At 51.0% G+C, this 17,564-nt stretch overlaps 8 protein-coding genes across 8 annotated transcripts, besides 4 other annotated features; 5 read left to right on the forward strand and 3 right to left on the reverse strand.

Moving 5' to 3' along the window:
* Positions 1-1,535: 1,535 nt before the first annotated feature.
* Positions 1,536-1,566: a microsatellite.
* Positions 1,567-1,623: 57 nt separating this feature from the next.
* Positions 1,624-2,524, forward strand: NFIA_059980 (CFEM domain-containing protein; the record flags this gene model as incomplete). The annotated part of the gene is made up of 3 exons (XM_001258538.1): positions 1,624-1,701; positions 1,766-1,943; positions 2,010-2,524. 3 exons carry the CDS (start codon positions 1,624-1,626, stop codon positions 2,522-2,524), a joined length of 771 nt encoding a protein of 256 aa, XP_001258539.1.
* Positions 2,044-2,127: a microsatellite.
* A 1,243-nt stretch (positions 2,525-3,767) lies between the features above and the next one.
* Positions 3,768-4,965, forward strand: NFIA_059990 (carnitine:acyl carnitine antiporter; the record flags this gene model as incomplete). The annotated part of the gene is made up of 5 exons (XM_001258539.1): positions 3,768-4,019; positions 4,070-4,118; positions 4,175-4,191; positions 4,248-4,861; positions 4,917-4,965. 5 exons carry the CDS (start codon positions 3,768-3,770, stop codon positions 4,963-4,965), a joined length of 981 nt encoding a protein of 326 aa, XP_001258540.1.
* Positions 4,966-5,883: 918 nt separating this feature from the next.
* Positions 5,884-7,071, forward strand: NFIA_060000 (uncharacterized protein; the record flags this gene model as incomplete). The annotated part of the gene is made up of 2 exons (XM_001258540.1): positions 5,884-6,048; positions 6,115-7,071. The coding sequence occupies 2 exons, from the start codon at positions 5,884-5,886 to the stop codon at positions 7,069-7,071; spliced, it is 1,122 nt and encodes a 373-aa protein (XP_001258541.1).
* A 791-nt stretch (positions 7,072-7,862) lies between these two features.
* On the forward strand, positions 7,863-8,531 carry NFIA_060010 (putative ubiquitin conjugating enzyme; the record flags this gene model as incomplete). The annotated part of the gene is made up of 3 exons (XM_001258541.1): positions 7,863-8,019; positions 8,109-8,201; positions 8,275-8,531. 3 exons carry the CDS (start codon positions 7,863-7,865, stop codon positions 8,529-8,531), a joined length of 507 nt encoding a protein of 168 aa, XP_001258542.1.
* Positions 8,532-9,036: 505 nt separating this feature from the next.
* On the reverse strand, positions 9,037-10,011 carry NFIA_060020 (RTA1 domain-containing protein; the record flags this gene model as incomplete). Its single annotated transcript, XM_001258542.1, has 3 exons — positions 9,037-9,127; positions 9,178-9,252; positions 9,317-10,011. The coding sequence occupies 3 exons, from the start codon at positions 10,009-10,011 to the stop codon at positions 9,037-9,039; spliced, it is 861 nt and encodes a 286-aa protein (XP_001258543.1).
* Positions 10,012-11,016: 1,005 nt separating this feature from the next.
* NFIA_060030 (putative C6 transcription factor) lies at positions 11,017-12,294 on the forward strand (the record flags this gene model as incomplete). The annotated part of the gene is made up of 2 exons (XM_001258543.1): positions 11,017-11,119; positions 11,237-12,294. 2 exons carry the CDS (start codon positions 11,017-11,019, stop codon positions 12,292-12,294), a joined length of 1,161 nt encoding a protein of 386 aa, XP_001258544.1.
* A 215-nt stretch (positions 12,295-12,509) lies between these two features.
* Positions 12,510-13,808, reverse strand: NFIA_060040 (fatty acyl-CoA reductase; the record flags this gene model as incomplete). Its single annotated transcript, XM_001258544.1, has 1 exon — positions 12,510-13,808. The coding sequence occupies one exon, from the start codon at positions 13,806-13,808 to the stop codon at positions 12,510-12,512; it is 1,299 nt and encodes a 432-aa protein (XP_001258545.1).
* Positions 13,809-14,540: 732 nt separating this feature from the next.
* Positions 14,541-17,270, reverse strand: NFIA_060050 (metal cation transporter MSC2; the record flags this gene model as incomplete). Its single annotated transcript, XM_001258545.1, has 4 exons — positions 14,541-15,393; positions 15,444-15,662; positions 15,716-16,882; positions 17,209-17,270. 4 exons carry the CDS (start codon positions 17,268-17,270, stop codon positions 14,541-14,543), a joined length of 2,301 nt encoding a protein of 766 aa, XP_001258546.1.
* Positions 14,725-14,888: a microsatellite.
* Positions 14,731-14,779: a microsatellite.
* Positions 17,271-17,564: the final 294 nt, after the last annotated feature.

Genomic DNA, 17,564 nt, shown 5'->3' on the forward strand with positions numbered 1-17,564 from the left:
GACTATGCCTTGCTGAGGGAAGGCCAATTCTCTTACCTGCGGGAAATGAGCAATGCCATCACGGGTGATTTTAATGGAAATGCCATGCTTCCGAGGGGCAGGAAATGTATTAGCAGGCACCTTAATGCTCCTTGACAGCAAGGTGATTCTTATCTTCAAACTTCAACAAGCAAATTGCTTTTATTGCACAGCATATTCGAAATTAACACAAGTTAAGCTACCTAGTAGCGAGGGATCTCAGGTAGCATCAAATTACACTTGCCTTTGTGTTTCACCCATGGTTACCAGAGGTGCATAATTCATAGCTCCAGGTTAACGTCCAAGGCCAATTTGCCACCGACTTTAATCTATTGGAGATTTTAGCCTTTTACTTGTTGCTTACCTAGCTGTAGCTGAAATCGTGGCTAGTGAGCTAGTATACGTCAATGATAACGTCATATACCAATTGGCTCCCAGAAGCGCACTAAAAAGCTCATTTTGCCAGCGCAGAGCAAGAAGACAATAGGTGGCGGCTTTTATGATCATACGAGTCTCCCTCTGGAGAGGTCGGAGCCGAGAGGGGCTGGCAAGTTGGAGTTTGCGATGTGGATGATCGACTGCGGATCTGAGCAATTGAGTTTTCATGTTCATTTTCAGGCAATTCCCTCTCTGATGATTGGCCAGAAGCTCAAGTAAATCCCACCGCCTAAGTGTGATACAGAAATACTTGAAGTAGTGGTACAAAGCACAACGTGAGGGAGCCATCCTTAATCTGAGTAGACATTGCGTTAATCCTGTTATGCAGCTCATTTTGTCGATGCAAATTACTCCAAATTGGCCAGCATGTGTCTAGAAATGCGCTTCTATCCCTATGCTTGAAGCTAGGAACTTAGCAACAGAACTAACAGAGACTAACAGATCTAAGAGTGTGGCTGGTGACCGCTTCGAATTCTGCACTCCGTACTCCGTAATGATGAGCAAAATCTCAAATCTTTGATCGGACTATCGCACGCTAAACCCTGAAATCTAATGGTGCAGCCAATGATAGACCAGATATGCTTCGGCTCAAGCCACAGCGGCTGGGATCATACCGACTCTATGCCGTATTCTCAGTCAGCCACCTGCCCGCATACAGAATCAAGATTCCTGCCACGACCCACGCTTGTAAAGTTGATCAGTCCATGATTCTATCAATGACTTCACCGAGCAGCAAAACATGCCCCGTGCCTCCATCCCTACTCCCTAGTAGTGGGTACCTACCTTGCAACTACTCTGTACTAGACTAGCCACGTTGCTGGGCAGCATTCAGCCGGAGACGCGGTCACGGACTCACTGTGGACAAGGTCCACCGGCGATCGCACTTTCATTGAGAGAATGGGTCATTAGGGCCATTGGGGGACTCAAAGCTTCAATTGCTTTGAACTCAAGTGTGATGTTTGGTTTACTTTCCGCTTGGGCCGTAGTTACCTTATAAAAAGCCCCGTCTTCCACTGCCGCTCCTTTGCATTCTTTCAACTTACATCATCGACCTGATCCTGTTCAAGGCCTCAAGATTGCTTTAATTGATTTAATCTTTAATTGATTTAATTAATTCAATATCAATCTTCTGATTCTCACTTGATTTTCGATATCCTATACCTCATCATGAAGGCCTCTGTGTCTCTTCTTTTGCTGTCGGCTGCCAGCATGGCGAGCGCTGCCATATCTGTCTCCCAGTGCGCAGTACGTTGTTCAGTTGCCCTGAAACTACGTCAAAGTCTCCCTTGACTGACTCCCCCTTTCGCAGCAAATGTGCCTCAACAACATGAAAGCCAAGGCTGGCGAGCTGGGCTGCTCCGCCGGCGACGATAACTGTCTCTGCTCAAAAGTCAACTACGGATATGGTATCCGTGATTGCACTACCGAGGCCTGCCCTGGCGACGATACCGCCGCTGTCCTATCCAGCGCCCTTTCCTCTTGCCCTAGTAAGTACTCACGAGATTCTGCGCTGCCCCAACGCGATTGAGCTGGGTGCTGACTGCAATCGTTAGGTGACTCTGCAGCGGTCACTGCCACAGGAGCTGGTGGCTCTGGCTCAGGCTCAGGCTCCGGCTCTGGTTCTGGCTCTGGCTCTAATTCTGGCTCTAACTCTGGCTCTGGCTCTGCCTCTTCCACCGCTACTAGCACCGCTACCGGCAGCGAGAACGGCACGACTGGTGGTGCTGGTGCTGGCGCTGGCGCCTCCACTGGCACCAACGCTTCGGGAACTGGCGCTACTACCTCTGGGGCGAACCCCTCCAACACTGGCGCCACTACCACAGATACGACAATGACTACTACTACCACCAGCTCTGAGAACGGCTCCTCCACTGGCAGCAGTTCCTCCGAGACTGGAGCTGGTAGCGGCACTTCCACCTCTACCGGTTCAGGCTCCGGCTCCGACTCCGGCTCCGCTTCCACTACTGCCCCCAACAGCTCGTCCACTGGCAATGTTGCCCCTCGCGGCGCTGTCGTTGGTTCCGGTGCCGTCGGAGCCCTGGCCCTCGCTGCCTTGGTTATCCTCTAAACCTCTCAAAGATTGAGTTGATGGGACTATGTTTGTTGATGTCAGTGTATGTCTTACGTTGATGAATAACGGTTGATGATACCTGCCGTTGAAAGCCGGCTTGTACATGGGAATTGGTGGATTCTGGTCTGATGGGTAAATAATGTTTTGACCTTGTCTGATGCCACGGCATATGTCGTGCTCTCCTAATAGATTAATATTTCTGAACTGTCTATATCTTTCTCATATTCAAATAGACTCTCAGGGCGCCGTAGATATAGCTAACCAAGTATATAAGTAGTAGTATCAGGCGCCAGCATATACTGCAAGCTCGAGCACGCACGTGGATGCGAAAGTTGACTATCCTAGTCCTACTCTGTACCGTCACTTCACTTCGAGCGGTCTGTCGCATGTGATCCTTGGCATTCCCAGAAGGTCTCTGATGACATCAGCTGGTATCGAGATACTCTCCGTGTTGTCAGTCAAGAAGGTCAGTCGCTTGAGCCAAAAATCAAATACTGGAAGATAGGGATGTCCACGAGAGCCAAGCTTCCTGTCGTCCGTAGAGAGCTCTCTGCTGTTGGGCTGGTGTGACTGGCCAGAATACCTGGAGTAATGGAATCCGGGGCAGGGATCCGTGGAGGGGGTAAAGACCTAAAAGTCAAGCCGTGGTTTAGTGCCCGTTCACCCGGACCGTCCATTGCGCGCGGTCGAGTATCCGATGGTCGCAGAAACGGTACAAATTCAGGGATGTAGGACAGAATATGGAGCACACAAGATCACTCTTAGGATGTGCCTTCGATGATAAAGTGCAGCTGACAAGATCAGAATCTGTCTTATCGATATTTCGACCGTCTGCGATCGGAGGAGATATATTGATCCGGACCGAGCCGAGGTCCAATCACGCGCATTCGCCGAGCAGTGGTTGTACCTCTGTAGCGGGACTGTATTTGTCGGTATCCTCCTGCTCGGCCTCGGCCGCTTTTGTTGCGGGATTGGAAGCTATTTTTTCCCATTCGACTGTCTTTTCTCCTTCTATTCTGTTGTAGAATATCATCCCTGATCAAATTTCTCCTCACTTCAGCTTCGTTTCTTCGTTCTTCCTTTTCGCGACCGTTTGGCGTCCTCCGTTCCTCTCACCCTTGGCTCTGCTCTCGGGATCGCCTCACACATTGGCCTCTTTGTGTCCCTGCTTATCTTCCTCCTCTTCCCCGCCACGAACTAACTGAGTCGTTTTCCCCCGTCTCCCTGCACACCTTCCACAATGTCGACCCCCGGTTCGTCTACTCCTGAAAACCTCAGTGATGAGCTGAAGGCCGTCGAGACAAAGGCTGTCAACCAGACCATTGCTCAGATCCGCTCCCTCGTCGCAGGTGCGGCGGGTGGTATCTGTGCGGTGGTTGTCGGCCATCCCTTCGATCTGGTGAAGGTGCGGTTGCAGACGGCGGAGAAGGGTGTCTACTCGGGCGCCATTGATGTTGTCAAGAAGACTATTGCCCGTGAGGGTTTGGCTCGGGTAAGTCGCGCGGTCAGTTGAGTGTGGTGCTTGGTATTAATCACCTGTAGGGGTTGTACGCTGGTGTTTCGGCTCCGCTGGTTGGAGTCACCCCTATGTGTAAGTTTCGTCGCATTCTTCGGAAACCAGAGTATTGAGCTAATTGACGTTTGTAGTCGCCGTTAGCTTCTGGGTATGTGTTTGGTGGTAAAAGTGGGTGTCTGGGTTGAAACCATTAACAATCCATAGGGTTACGACGTCGGTAAAACGCTTGTCAGCCGGTTCTCGAACGTGCGCATGGAGAACAACACCCCCCAGTACACAATCGCCCAGATCTCCGCTGCTGGTTTCTTCTCCGCCATTCCTATGACACTGATCACGGCTCCCTTTGAGCGCGTGAAGGTGCTTCTGCAGATTCAGGGCCAGAACCCTCCGCCTCCGGGACAGAAGCCCAAGTACTCTGGTGGTCTGGACGTTGTCCGGCAACTATACAAGGAAGGTGGGATTCGGAGTGTCTTCCGCGGAAGCGCCATGACTCTGGCTCGTGATGGGCCTGGTTCCGCCGCCTACTTCGCTGCGTACGAGTACATCAAGCGCAAACTGACCCCCAAGGACGAGCACGGCAATGTCACCGGTGCCCTGTCCATGCCCGCCGTCCTGGCTGCCGGTGGTGCTGCCGGTATTGCCATGTGGATCCCCGTCTTCCCTGTCGACACCATCAAGTCGCGTCTCCAGAGTGCCCCCGGCAAGCCCACAATCGGCGGCACCATCCGGTCGGTCTACGCCAGCGGTGGCTTTAAGGCGTTCTTCCCTGGTTTCGGTCCTGCCTTGGCCAGAGCTGTGCCTGCAAACGCGGCTACATTGTATGTGATTTCCTGACGTGTTACATTGAATACGGTTTACTAATGACTCGAACAGTGCCGGTGTCGAACTCGCGCACCAGTTTATGAAGAAGCTCTTCGACTAGATGTCGAGACTTGATGGAACCAAAAATAGGAATGAGATTCGATCGTGTAGGGTGGATCGTCCGTTGAGATATTGTATATATACCACTTTCCGTTGTTCGTGGCCCCGAGAGTGCATATTCCGCGTTTCTTGCCAGTTTTTCTCTGCTATGTACGGGAGCATAGAAAGCCTGGATATCCTGTTTACTAGGTTTTATAGACTTGATGATGATTTTCTATTGGTCTATTCGCAATCAGCTCCATTATGCGACCGTCGAACAAGACTGTTTGATTTCTGAAACATTTGGCGCCATGCTGACAGTAATGGTGATCCGAACCAATCGTTTCTTACCTTCCCGAAGAAACATTTGTCTGGAGTCCAAGCTCACTCTTGGTGTACCTGATATTTAAGGTGCACGATGGGCTAAAACTCAGCTAGCAGAGTCAGTAGACAAATAGGTAGGGGAATAAGCATCGATTGCGACGCTGTCAGGCCTCTTATCCAGTAATTCAACCTGGATACTCGTACTGATGCTATGAATTTTGCATGGTTGATAGGGGAAGCCTGCTGACGGAATCGTGTTGCTCTGCCCCTAAGTTTGCTGCGTCAGGGAAGGATGAGAGATGGATCTGATAGGACCGAATGGTGCAAGATATTGCGCCCTCGTAGAATTTCATTGGCGTCGATACATCCGTAAACCCCGATCTGAGGCTCAGCCTCGTTGCTGCCTTCTAGCCCACTCGCCTGCCTGGACTGGCTGACCCGCCTGCCGCCCCCCGTTCCAAGCAAATAAAATCGCCGACGCTCCCATCACCTTTCCTTTGTTTGATTCTTATTGCCACCCAACTACTTGTCTCTCTCTATCCATCAAAGCTATCTATCACATATTCTTATTCATATTCTTCGATAACATTTGATTCTCATTTTGACACGATCCATCATGGTTGTCAGCTCCCTCGTCCGTCGAGGTGTGGAGCTTGCCTCCGAGCATTTGCAGAAGCACCCAAAGCAGCCTTCCAAGCAACCGCCTGAGATCCATCTGTCGGGATGGCTCGTCGCTCTCTTTTTCGCTACGTTGATTGCTTTTGTTCTCATTTCTTGGTCGGTGAGTGATGATTTCCGTCAATATGCCACTGCTTAAAAGGAACATGCTAAATGAGCCGTGATTTAGATCGAGTACACCTATGGCATGGTAGTCACCACCCTGGCTGCGGTTGAAGACAGCAACCCCGACATCTATGTCCGCATCGACGGTGACATGGATCCCACCAAGCCCGGGGATGAAGTCGAACCCGAGTTGGCAGCTGTGCCTCCCAAGCCCATCACCAGCAAGCTCCGTACCACCGTTAAGCACCTTCGCGCCCGTGCCGGTCCCTGGTCTCGATTCCGCGGCATGAGCATGTTCCTGACATACCTTTTCGCTCGGGGCTTCCTGCTTGGTATGATGCCCTTTAGAATGGACCAGTTTATTCCCCAGTTCATCTTCCAAATGGTTGTTGGGGTTCTCCTGGCGAACTTGCAGTTGGCTTGGGTCCACATTGTCATCTCGGAGCCTTCCCCTAAGCGCTTCTACCAGCGTATTCCTGGCTACAAGGCCTGGTTGAAGATCGCACCCGTTGTGGCCTTTGAGCATGCTGTTGCTGGTCTTGCATTCTATGTTCCTCTCGTTGTGATGAATGCTTGTGGGGCCCTGGATGGATTGGCCTCCGCTCCCGAGGATGGTGTTCCTCCCGCCGAGGCCGTTCGCCAGGCGCTCACCGTTGTCGCTCTTCCTTCTCTGCTTTCACTGATCGCGTCCATTCCTGCTCGCGTGGTCTTCATCCGTGTCGCCGCTTCGATGCTGCCCGAGGAGGACGAGTCTATCGTGCCTTTCGATCGCTCTTTCGGCGGAAAGGTGGCTCCCGCTATTCTTGGGGGCAGCGGTAAGCTCAGCATCACCGATGCTTGGAAGACCTTCGACCGGGCTGCTCGGATTCGTTTCCTCAAGGTGGTCGGAAAAGTCATGGCTCTTGAATTCGGCGTGTTTGCCTTCTTCTCGCTGGCGCTCGCCGGCGAAGTTTATATGGGAGCGGAGTCTTTCATGAAGATCATTGCGGACATGATCGCTCGCAGCGGCGGCGGCGCTTAAGTATATCTCATTCTGGATTTGTGTCAGTCTGACTCGGCTGCACAGATTGGACATCTACACTTTTCTCATTTATCATCTCAGGTCTATACGATTATCTTTCCTATTTAATGTCAATCTATCAGCTGCATTTTGCATGTCCCTCCGCTGAATATTTATAATTTGGATTCATATTTTCCTCGTAAAGCCATATTCATATTATTATCCTCCGCCAAATGTGGCCTCTGTACTTGAAGCATAGTGGCAAATCATCTTGCCATGACTGTGGCGGCGCGGAGACTTCCAACGCTGACTTCATGCAGCCGAATGTCACGCCTTGGGCTGCCCCTCACCAGAACAGCCACTTGCCATTCTGTTCTCTCCTCTTCTTCTCTTGCTGTTGGTTATTCTTAGGCATTACCCCTAGTCTTCGAAAGGAACATCCGCTGTTCTCACATTTCTAGCCTATCATTATTCTTGCGCATCATCGCGCTTGGAGTCCCTGACGATCTCCGATCTCTCTGATCCCTCTTATCGCTCTTGTCATACCACATCCGCCTGTCTTCCAAGGTATCTATCTGTTAGTGATAGGTAGCCCCGCTTCCCCACTCAACCAATCTTCACTCTCTGTACACCGTTCATTATTTTCCGATTCAGTTTCTTTCTCCTCTCCGTCTTTGGGCACCTTTCAGACACATCTTTCTTATTTCCCTCCTCTACCTTTTGTTACTGAGACCCAAAGTCTACCGATTCTTCAATCCAACTTCTCTTCTTAGCTCCTGGGGTGCTCAGTCGAGACCGAACCCTCTTCTACCATGGCCACAACACCAGCCGGTCGTATGCTGGCACGCCAGTTGCAGCAGATGCAACAGGACAAGGACATTCCGGGAATTAGCTGTGGGCTGGTGGATAACAATGTATTCGAGTGGGAGGTTATGCTCATGATCTCGGACGATGTCAAGTTATACGGCGGTATGTGCACTTTTTCTCACCTCAGTTACCGAATAGATGACGAGGAACTATAGTCGGCAGTTTGAAGATATTCTGACGATGTTTGACAGGGGGTTTCTTCCGTGCTCGACTGTCTTTCCCTCCGGAATATCCGCATATGCCGCCGAAAATGAAGTTTGAAAGTCCCGTTTTTCACCCAAACAGTAAGCCTGCGTCTTTGCCTCTTTGTGGTCGGTTGATGCGTGATATGATACTGAGACAATCTCTTTCTGTTAGTCTATCCCAACGGTGAAGTCTGCATTTCCATCCTACACCCCCCGGAAGAAGACAAGTACGGCTACGAGTCCGCCGCCGAGCGCTGGTCTCCCGTTCAAACGCCGGAAACCATCCTGCTGTCCGTGATCTCTATGCTCTCGAGTCCGAACGACGAAAGCCCGGCCAACGTGGAGGCCGCCCGGCTATGGAGGGAAGACCCGGCCGAGTTCAAGAAACGTGTCCGCAAGTGCGTACGCGAGAGTCTAGGGGAGGACTGAGCGCATTAACTGGAGTCGACTGCATACAATACGCTTGAATTCTTTCTGAAGGCTTTTTTCTACTGTTGATTTGACCAGCGCGATAAGCGGGTGCGGTTTTCGGTGCTCATTTATTCTGTCTCATGTGCATGAGGAACCGGTCAATGGGCGGTTCAGTCTTATACGTTTCTATGGTCTATACATCATCTCTCGGCTATTTTCTTGTTGGTATGGAGTTTACTGCGCTCTAAGGGTCTGGAGTTGAATTGATTCATTCGCATTATGGCATCATAGCTTGAGATCAGCGCGCTGCACATATATGCTTGGTTGCTGTGTATTCACGGTGTCCTCGGCCACTGTTTATGCAGTACTTTTGTAAATGATTCTAATATTACCTCTTGAGAGTAGTATCAATAAGAATATCTCTATAAGTGACTCATGTGTATATGGTGCAGCCATGTACCAGAACCCAAACGCCGGCTAAAAGAAGCATGTTGAAATGGACAAGAATGGTATACATTCAATGCTAGGGCTGGTTCTTGGGACCCTTTCGGATAGACCCGAAGAAGAACCCCGGGTGCAGGACCGTGAGGGCAAGAACCGCCAGTGCGATCATCCTGCTGTTGTTAGTGGTTGTATACCTGCAGGGTGGTGTTACTGGACTTACATCCCGTCGAGGACGAGAAACTCGTTTTCCTTCTGCATCAGGGGGTTGCCCCATCCGCCGGCCATTTCGGGGATACTGGTCTCCTTGTTAGTGTCCTGCGAGATGATCGGGTAGGTGGACGGCGAGGGTATATACATACCGGTAGATACAACGGATCAGAACGGTAAAGTAAGCGAGGACCTCACCGACAATGACCCATTTAATGTTCCTCCCGACGGAGGTCTTCTCACCGGACAACCCAGGCCCCCGTTTCGAATACCGGATGAAGAACTCCAGCCCAAGGAACCCACACACGGACATCGTCGCAACCTGGAACGCGATACCCGCGATGATGATGTCGTCTCCTGCCTTCAGCAGGCTGACGTTCGTATTCCCCGCTGCGGCTGCGACGCCGCCTCCCGCTGCCTGAAGGATGAGCGAGCCCACGTCGCAGCCGATGAAGATCCAGGTGAAGAGGGCGGGTTTGAGGCGGGAGTGCTCGGGGCCCAGGGCGAGGATGATGTGTTTCAGGGTGAGGTAGATGCCTGCCGCGACGAAGGTGGGTGCAAGGACTAGACAGACGATCTGGAGCTTGAAGGCTGAGGAGTCCCATGGGTTACTGTGCATGAGCACGCGGCCGATGTAGCCCGCCAGTTCGAGGATGGCGCCTACGGCGACTGCCACCATGAAGGTCCATGTGCGGTAGTAGATGCCGATGCCGAGCTGGAGGAGAGCGAGGATGCCGAAGAAGACGGTGAAGAAGATGTTGCCGGCTAGGTTGGGGTAGTAGCCGTATGTCGTGGCCTCGACCGGACAAAGCGGGCTGACTTCTGTGCAGGTACTGTAGCTGGCCATGTTTGGTGTGACCAGGGGTTGTACAAGCAAAGGGAAAGACGTTAGATGAAAAAAAGGAAGGACGAAATGTATTTGTCTATATTATGCTGAGAAAGAGAAAGAGAAAGGAGAGGATGAACCCAGACCCAGAACGATCCATAATGAGGGTTTGGGTGGATGTACTCTGTAATATTTTAGTAACAGTTGAATCAGTAAACCGTCCATTGACATTCATCATTTATGTTAGCGCTGACGGCACCAAGATACCCGAGCCTGGTAGGATGATGATGCCAATGTCCAGGTGGATCGAGAACAAATATCGAAACACCTCGCTATCTCATTTGATTGGCGCTTGTCGTCCTCGCGTTCGCTCTCGCTCTCGTTTTCGTCTTCGTTTTGCCCCACTGACAGTACCAGGGCTTTATCATAACCGACACACGCCTGTGCTGCCTGCTAAGCCGCTCGGATTTCGGCCTCTCCTGGGTCCGTTGGTCCTTAATCTCAGATGCAATATACACAGTAGAGTACTCCGTATCTTAACCACAAAGCACGATCAGGTACCTGTTCGAGGGAGATCAATAAGGTTCTTTCCGAGCATAAAGTTATAAACGGCCAGATTCGAATCCCACCGGGCTTAGTCCGCCATCATCCATGATTCATGGGCCGCTAGTTGGAGTAGTGGGTACGCTGAGACCCCACCGTCGCAACAGGGACAACACTGAGGAAGTATTCGAATAAGCCTCATATGCTGTACATCAGGTCATAGTGCTTGGTTGATATGGAAGAAGGTAGTATCGTAGTCGTGGGTCAAAAGCAGTGCATCACTGAGGTTTGTCCGAGCACAAAAATGATGTTGTTGGGTGGTGCTGTTGACATGCGATACATATCACGTGATCCCATGAGAATCCCACGTGGTTTTCCATCTGTTATGACGGTCAAATCAACATCATCCACCGGCCATGCACAACACCACCGCAGGTGACAGCAGTTCCTAGTTCCCACCGTCAGCGGCAGTCCTCATATGGGATGAATCGGCTTCTTGACCTGATTAACCTTGGAGATGCCGCCCCGTCGATCTCATACAAAGTCCCGCATGGGCTGCGACCAGTGCAAGAAGAGAAGGGTCAAGGTGAGCCAATCACCTTTTTTACGTCTTCTGCATCGATATTTTGTTATCCTAATTCTGTTCTGACAGCAACATAGTGTGATGAGACTGGACCACCATGTACAAACTGCATTTCTAGAGAGTTGAGCTGCTCCTACTACAACACCCCCAAACCACGTAGTTTAGCGAATGGGGCATCTGCTAGCCCCGTGTCCATTACTTCTTCTGGCGAGGGGCGCATTGCTGAAACGTTCGGCCGGTCCTTCAACACCAGAACCTCGACCCTGACCAAAGGTTCCAACTTGCGAGAGCTGGAGCTCATGCACAAATACTCCACCGAAACTTACATGAGTCTCTCTAATAGACCATCAGACTACCATGTCTGGCAAATGGTCATTCCCCGCAAAGCTCTTGAACATGATTTTCTCCTGAACGGAGTTCTTGCGGTTGCTGCTTTGCATATAGCTTCAACCCTGAAGCCGCCAGATGCACTGACCTATATTGACACGGCCCTGGAATACCACAATCGTGCTTTTGCCCCATACCGACAAGCTATAGATAACCTAACCCCTATGAACTGCGATGCTGTATTCGCCCACTCCGTGCTCACTACGGTCATTGGTATAGCATTACCACGGCTGACTGCGGAGCGCAACGAGAGTTCAGGTATCACTGAAAATATCGTTGTGGTCTTCGAGTTATTGCAAGGCGTAAGCAAAATTTTCAAAATCAGCCGCCCATGGCTCACAATGCAGCTATTCACCTCACAAGATGACTTGGACAAAGTGACGACGTCGAAACTAGACAGCGAAACGGAGCGCGCGTTGAACCGACTAGCCGCATTGAACGATGATATTGTGGCTACTGTCGACCCTGATCAGTACCTCATAGTGAAGGACGCTATCTGTCGCCTCCATGAATGCTTTACGCGACATGCTACCAACGGGGATGCGGCATCCGTACTCAGGTGGCTCGCAGTAGCGAGCAAGGAATTTGCCCACGCCCTAAGATGTCGAAAACCATTCCCATTAATGGTGCTTATGTACTGGGGCGTACTACTTGGCGAACTCGATGGGAAATGGTGGTGGGCGAAAAACTCGGGTAGGGTTCTGGTTTCTGAACTCCTGGCCGCTCTGCAACCTGGAGATATCCGTTGGGAGGAGGCTCGGCTATGGCCCAAGCATAAAATGGGTCTATGATCTGCTCCAGTGTTGATTGGATTCAATACTTCTGGGCCTATCGAAGCTCGTCCATTTGACCGATCAATGGAGCCGGTCCACAGCACGAATGATTGTCTAACCATGATCAATTGGATTAACACGCGGCATCATAAACAAGATTTCAAATGGTCTTGGACAAGCCACTCTATCTGCACTCCTTTGGAACAAGATAGCTTGGATCAACATTCAGGACACTAAAGCTTCGCCAACTTCTTTGCTGTGTTCTCGTATATCTCCTTGATCCTCGCTGAATTAAGCCTGTCAACGTCATGCTTACAGGCAGCCAAGCTCAATGGTCCAGCCATCTGCTTTAGCCAATACGATCTGCCACAGTCAAACACCCAGTTACGTGTACTGACTTTAACCAGATCAGCCAGGAGCGATTGTGGGGCGTTTCGGTTTTGGGTGAATATGAGAGTGGGCAACTCTTTCTGAATCGACGGAGGGGCGCTGGCCTCTGCGAGACGCAAGAAGTCGTCGAAAGTGAACGGCACATAGAGTTGAGCTCCGAGGTGAACAATTCCCTGAGTCCTCGCGGCCGCGTGCAGGAGACAACCGTTCGCGACAAAATCGACGGGGATCTCGTCTACGATGTTTGCACCTGTCTCGTAACCCTCGGTGGCGTGCCAGATGTGTGTTCCCCCGCGGTCCGCAAAGAACAGGCTGGCGAATTTATTCATCGGTGTTGAATTGATGGGCCCGTATAGAGGATACGGATCCCGGATTGCAGCGCCGAAAATGGTGGGACGGACAAGCAGCAGAGGCAGAAAAGGGTACCTCTTCAACAACAACCGTTCCATGAGGTATTTTGCATGGGTATACGACGATGAAAACCGAGCGGTGTCAGGAGAGTTGCCTGCTGACAGTATGGCCGCAAGCTCATCCTCTGGATCTGCGTCGGAGATGGAATAAAGTCGCTCTCCGACATAACCGTCGGGTAAGAAGCTGCTCACATACGCCGTCGAGATCTGAACGAATAGCTTCAATCGTCTGAAGTGTGACACTATCTTTGCAAGCTCAAGAGAAGGGAGACAATTGTTCTCGATCGATTCGACAATGCCTGCGTCAAGCGTGATCGTGGCTGCCGTATGAATAACAAGAGTGACCTCTTCACGCAGTCGCCTCAACTCAGACTCTTCGATACCAAAGTCCGTCTCCTTGATGTCACCAACGACAAAATGCACCTTGCCGGTGTTGAGAATCGACTGAGTCTGGTTTGGCATTAGCCTCCGCCATTTTTCAATGGCGGAGTCCGCCGACCCGCGGATCAAAACGAAGATCTTCTGGGTAGGAAGCTGCAGTGCCAACTTGTAAAGAAGACATCCTCCCAGTGATCCAGTACTGCCCGTAAGGAACACAGAGTGCCTCGTGAAAGTCTTCGCATATCCGTTCCTCAGGATCTCGTCTACCATTGTAGCTGACGTGCTCTCCTTGCAAAACTTGTACAGATGATGTCTGAAGCGATTGCCATCCGCCGAGTCCTGGAACGTCATATTATGAGGCTACAAGCTACAAATATAAGGCGGCTAAGTTGATCAGGACGACCTTACACCGCGGTTCGGCACTTCCTCTATGTGCAGTTCACATATGATTCCATGCGTAATTCCTCTGAGTTTGAGTCGGTGCTGTAACACAGCCTAGACAGTTGTCACCTTCATGTTTTTCTTGTGGCCAATGGAGACATCCAATACCAAGGATTCGGACTGCCTCTTGAGTCAATTGGCTCCTGGAGGGGATATGTTGGATATCAAACTCAGTCCCTTTCTCAGTATGTCAACATGTGCAGCCGAGGGTATGCTTTTGTACGACCTTTATGAACTTCCCGCGTCGAGCGCGTGCTTAACGTCCGTAGTGTAGTTCTCTGCAGCATAGAGTCGTGGTGATTTCTTCAATACGCTCTTTGGCTACGACGACGAAACTAGTGGTACAGATGTCACACATGGTGACATTGTGGTGGTGAGACGTCCCTTACGACGCTGACACCGAGGCGGATATACTTTTCTCACTTCGAGACTTCACTCATGGAAAATGTTCAGTCAAACCTGAACGTTATAATCATTGAGGTCGTTACACGGTCACTTGGTTAAAATGGGTATACATGGCGTGTGCATTCCAACCGCCTCCGTGTACGCAAGTCATAAATAGTACAAAATGTATTTGCATGTGTTCAAAACTCTTCAGTGAGCTGTATGTCATGTCAAAATATACAGAAATGAGGGCTGCAATCAGGGGCTTTTGTTACCCCCTCCGCACCAGCAGCGTCCATCGCCCTCTCGCTCCACCTGGACAAGGATGTCCATGTCCTTTTCGCGGAGGTAGTTGACCGTCCGTTGTCGTACATCCTCAAGGTCGGCGCCGCGAGACGCAATGACATGAATCACCCCGAGGACGTTTGCTTTGTTTTTCTCGTGGGAATGGTCGTGGTCGTGGTCATGATGGTGATGGTGGTCGTGGTCGTGGTCGTGATTGTGTTGGTGGCCATGCCCGTGATTGTGACTATGAGAATGACTATGGCCGTGACTGTGACTGTGACTGTGACTATGGGAATGGCCATGGCCATGATGGTGGTCATGTCCCGAGGTCGTTCCTGTATCGTCTAACCAAAACTTGGGCACCGTGTACCCCGCAACTCCTCGTAGAGAGCTGACACCGGCCAACGTTTCACGAACATTGTATTCAATGTCGGCGGGAAGGGCGAGCAATAGGGTCTTAGCAGTACTGGTGACTAGTGGGACTGCCGAGGCAAAAATCAAAATGGCAATCAAACAGGAGGCGATAGGGTCGTATCCTGCCCAGCCTGAGAAGTGCACAAGAACGGTGGATATCACAACCGCCACGGAGCCAAGGGTGTCGGCTAGTATATGGAGGAAGATACCGTGCATATTCTCATTTCCATGTGAGTGTGAATGACCATGGTCGTGACCGTGGTGTGCGTGGCCATGGTCAAATGCCATGATACCGACAAGATTCACTACCAGACCAGCAACGCTGACAGCCAACAATTCGCCCAGTCGATGCATCTGACTTCCAGAGGAAAGTCGCTCCACAGCTTCGTAGATGATCTCAATACTTATGATCCTGGGTAATTGTTAGGTTTAAACTCAGTGAAAGGTGGGTTCAAATCGTACATGAGAAAAATTCCGTTGGCGAATCCGGAAAGAGTATCAACCTTTCCATAGCCATAAGGGAACCGAGCACTTGGCGGCCACTTGCTCATAACGGCAGCACAAAGGCCGACAACGAGTGCAAGGCAATCGAAGAACATGTGTATGCTGTCACTGAGCAGTCCCAAGGACCCGGTGATGAATCCGTAAGATAATTGAACCAACATAAAGGTGAAATTCAAGCTATGAAATGTCATTAGTCGTCGGTCATAAAATGCAAGAGTGTAATTGCATACGTCATGAAGTAGAATATACGGCGAGAATCCCTTTCTTTGAGGATACTGTACAACAGAGGGTAAGGTTCGCTGTAGCGAAGAAGGACCTTGGTCACCCGAGAGGCTGGAGCCACTGAGTGCCCATGATGATGATGGTGATGAGAATGGCGCTCAAGGCGTAGCCGGCGGTCATCAAATCGAGAGGCAAAGAACGACACCGCTGCCAGCGTGCACCGCGATGCGTAGACCACCCACTTATCAGCAGCTACTGGTGGCGAACATAAAATTCCCGCTGCCGCAATACCTGTAGCGAGACCCCATTTGTGCGGTGAACGCAGATTGGGCGGGTTTGAAAAGAGTAAGGATGTTGCGTAGCTACCGGCTGTCACCAGTAGGTACATCGCATCCAATGCCGACAGGGAAGGAATACCGAAGAGAACGAAGCTGAGTAGCCCAACAACGAGCCCGAGTATCAAGGTCAACATACCATCGTCCGGTGAGACGACAGATAGTGAGCCCGAATTCCGGCTTACTGAAGCGTCTGATTTCGAGGAAGCGGAGACACCAAAACCCGCCCCCTGAGACGAAGACTGGCCGACATCTGCGAATGGGGGAGGAATGACGAAGACTGACAGTAACAGGGAGATATATCCGAAGTACGACTTCGACTCATGGGAGCCAATCCAGCCGGAAAAGCTCAACACCAGAATTGTAAGTATCAGCGCAACTGTGAACTTCTTGTGGCCCAACTTTTCGCGAGCGTCGCTGCCAGCAGCGCGGCCTTTGGCAAGAGCGGGCAACCCTGATGCCGCTGCAAGAAGCAAACCCAACGCGACAAGAAACCCACTAACTTCGAGCGCTGCGTATATAGGCAGTGCAATCGAGAATATGCGAGCAAACGCTACACCTGCGATATCTGCCCTCAGATTTGGAACTTTGACCACGGATTTGTTCTCAGCCCGTGAAGACCATTGAAGCTGTCCGACACCCGTCATGACCATAGTGACAGCTGTCAGACTGCAGGTCCTTAGAACTGCCTGATCCAGACTCCCTCCGGCCAACTTTTTCGGGTCAGCTTTGTCCTTATTGGCGATATCGATATCTGAGTTCCAATTGGCATATTGATTGTAGTACCACGACAAGGCGATCCAGGGTAGAGTGGTTAGCAGTCCTGAGAAGAGTTCGCGACTAAAAGAATAAATCAGTCATCTGATCCGTCGTTTCTTTTCTTGAATCACTCACTTGGTGCTGGGTGTAGAATCGGTAGAGATGACAGGAACATCACGCGCGCGCAATTCTGTAGCATCTTCTGTCTTTTCGGTTGCATGATAATGCCCTGAATGTCCGTGGTCGCAGCTCCCTGTGTGGTTGGCTGCACCGTGCGAGTGAGAGTGGTGATGATTGTGCGATGTCGACCCTAACGCAGACCCATTGAGTGAAACTGCGTCTACAGAAGGCAGACTCGATTGCACTGAAGTCGCAGAACCATTCAAAGAAGACAGCGACTGGCCTACTGGAGGTTGTGTCCAACGCTTTGAGCGAGAGTGGCCATGGCCGCGGGAGTGTCCGAATCCATGTCCATGAGTTGCGGGGAACTGTGTATCCAGGCTGGACATGGGAGGCCCCGTTGACATGGTATCTGATTTTCCAATACGGCCTTCTTGTCAATTCGCAATTGAATGTAAGAGCAACGAGAGAGAAGGCGAAGAGGCCAAGACGTTCGACGGGGTCGTCGCGGCCAAGATCGGGGCGGAATAGGGAGCCTAGCAGCTCTCAGGGGACAGTCGGTCAGGAAAGTGGGATAAAAAACGCGGCATCGCGCCAAAAGAACGTGCACAGTCACTGCTCAAAGGAGAGGAGCAATAGTTGC

The sequence above is a fragment of the Aspergillus fischeri genome, genomic scaffold, assembly GCF_000149645.3.
Source record: "Aspergillus fischeri NRRL 181 1099437636266 genomic scaffold, whole genome shotgun sequence".
Taxonomy (NCBI): domain Eukaryota; kingdom Fungi; phylum Ascomycota; class Eurotiomycetes; order Eurotiales; family Aspergillaceae; genus Aspergillus; species Aspergillus fischeri.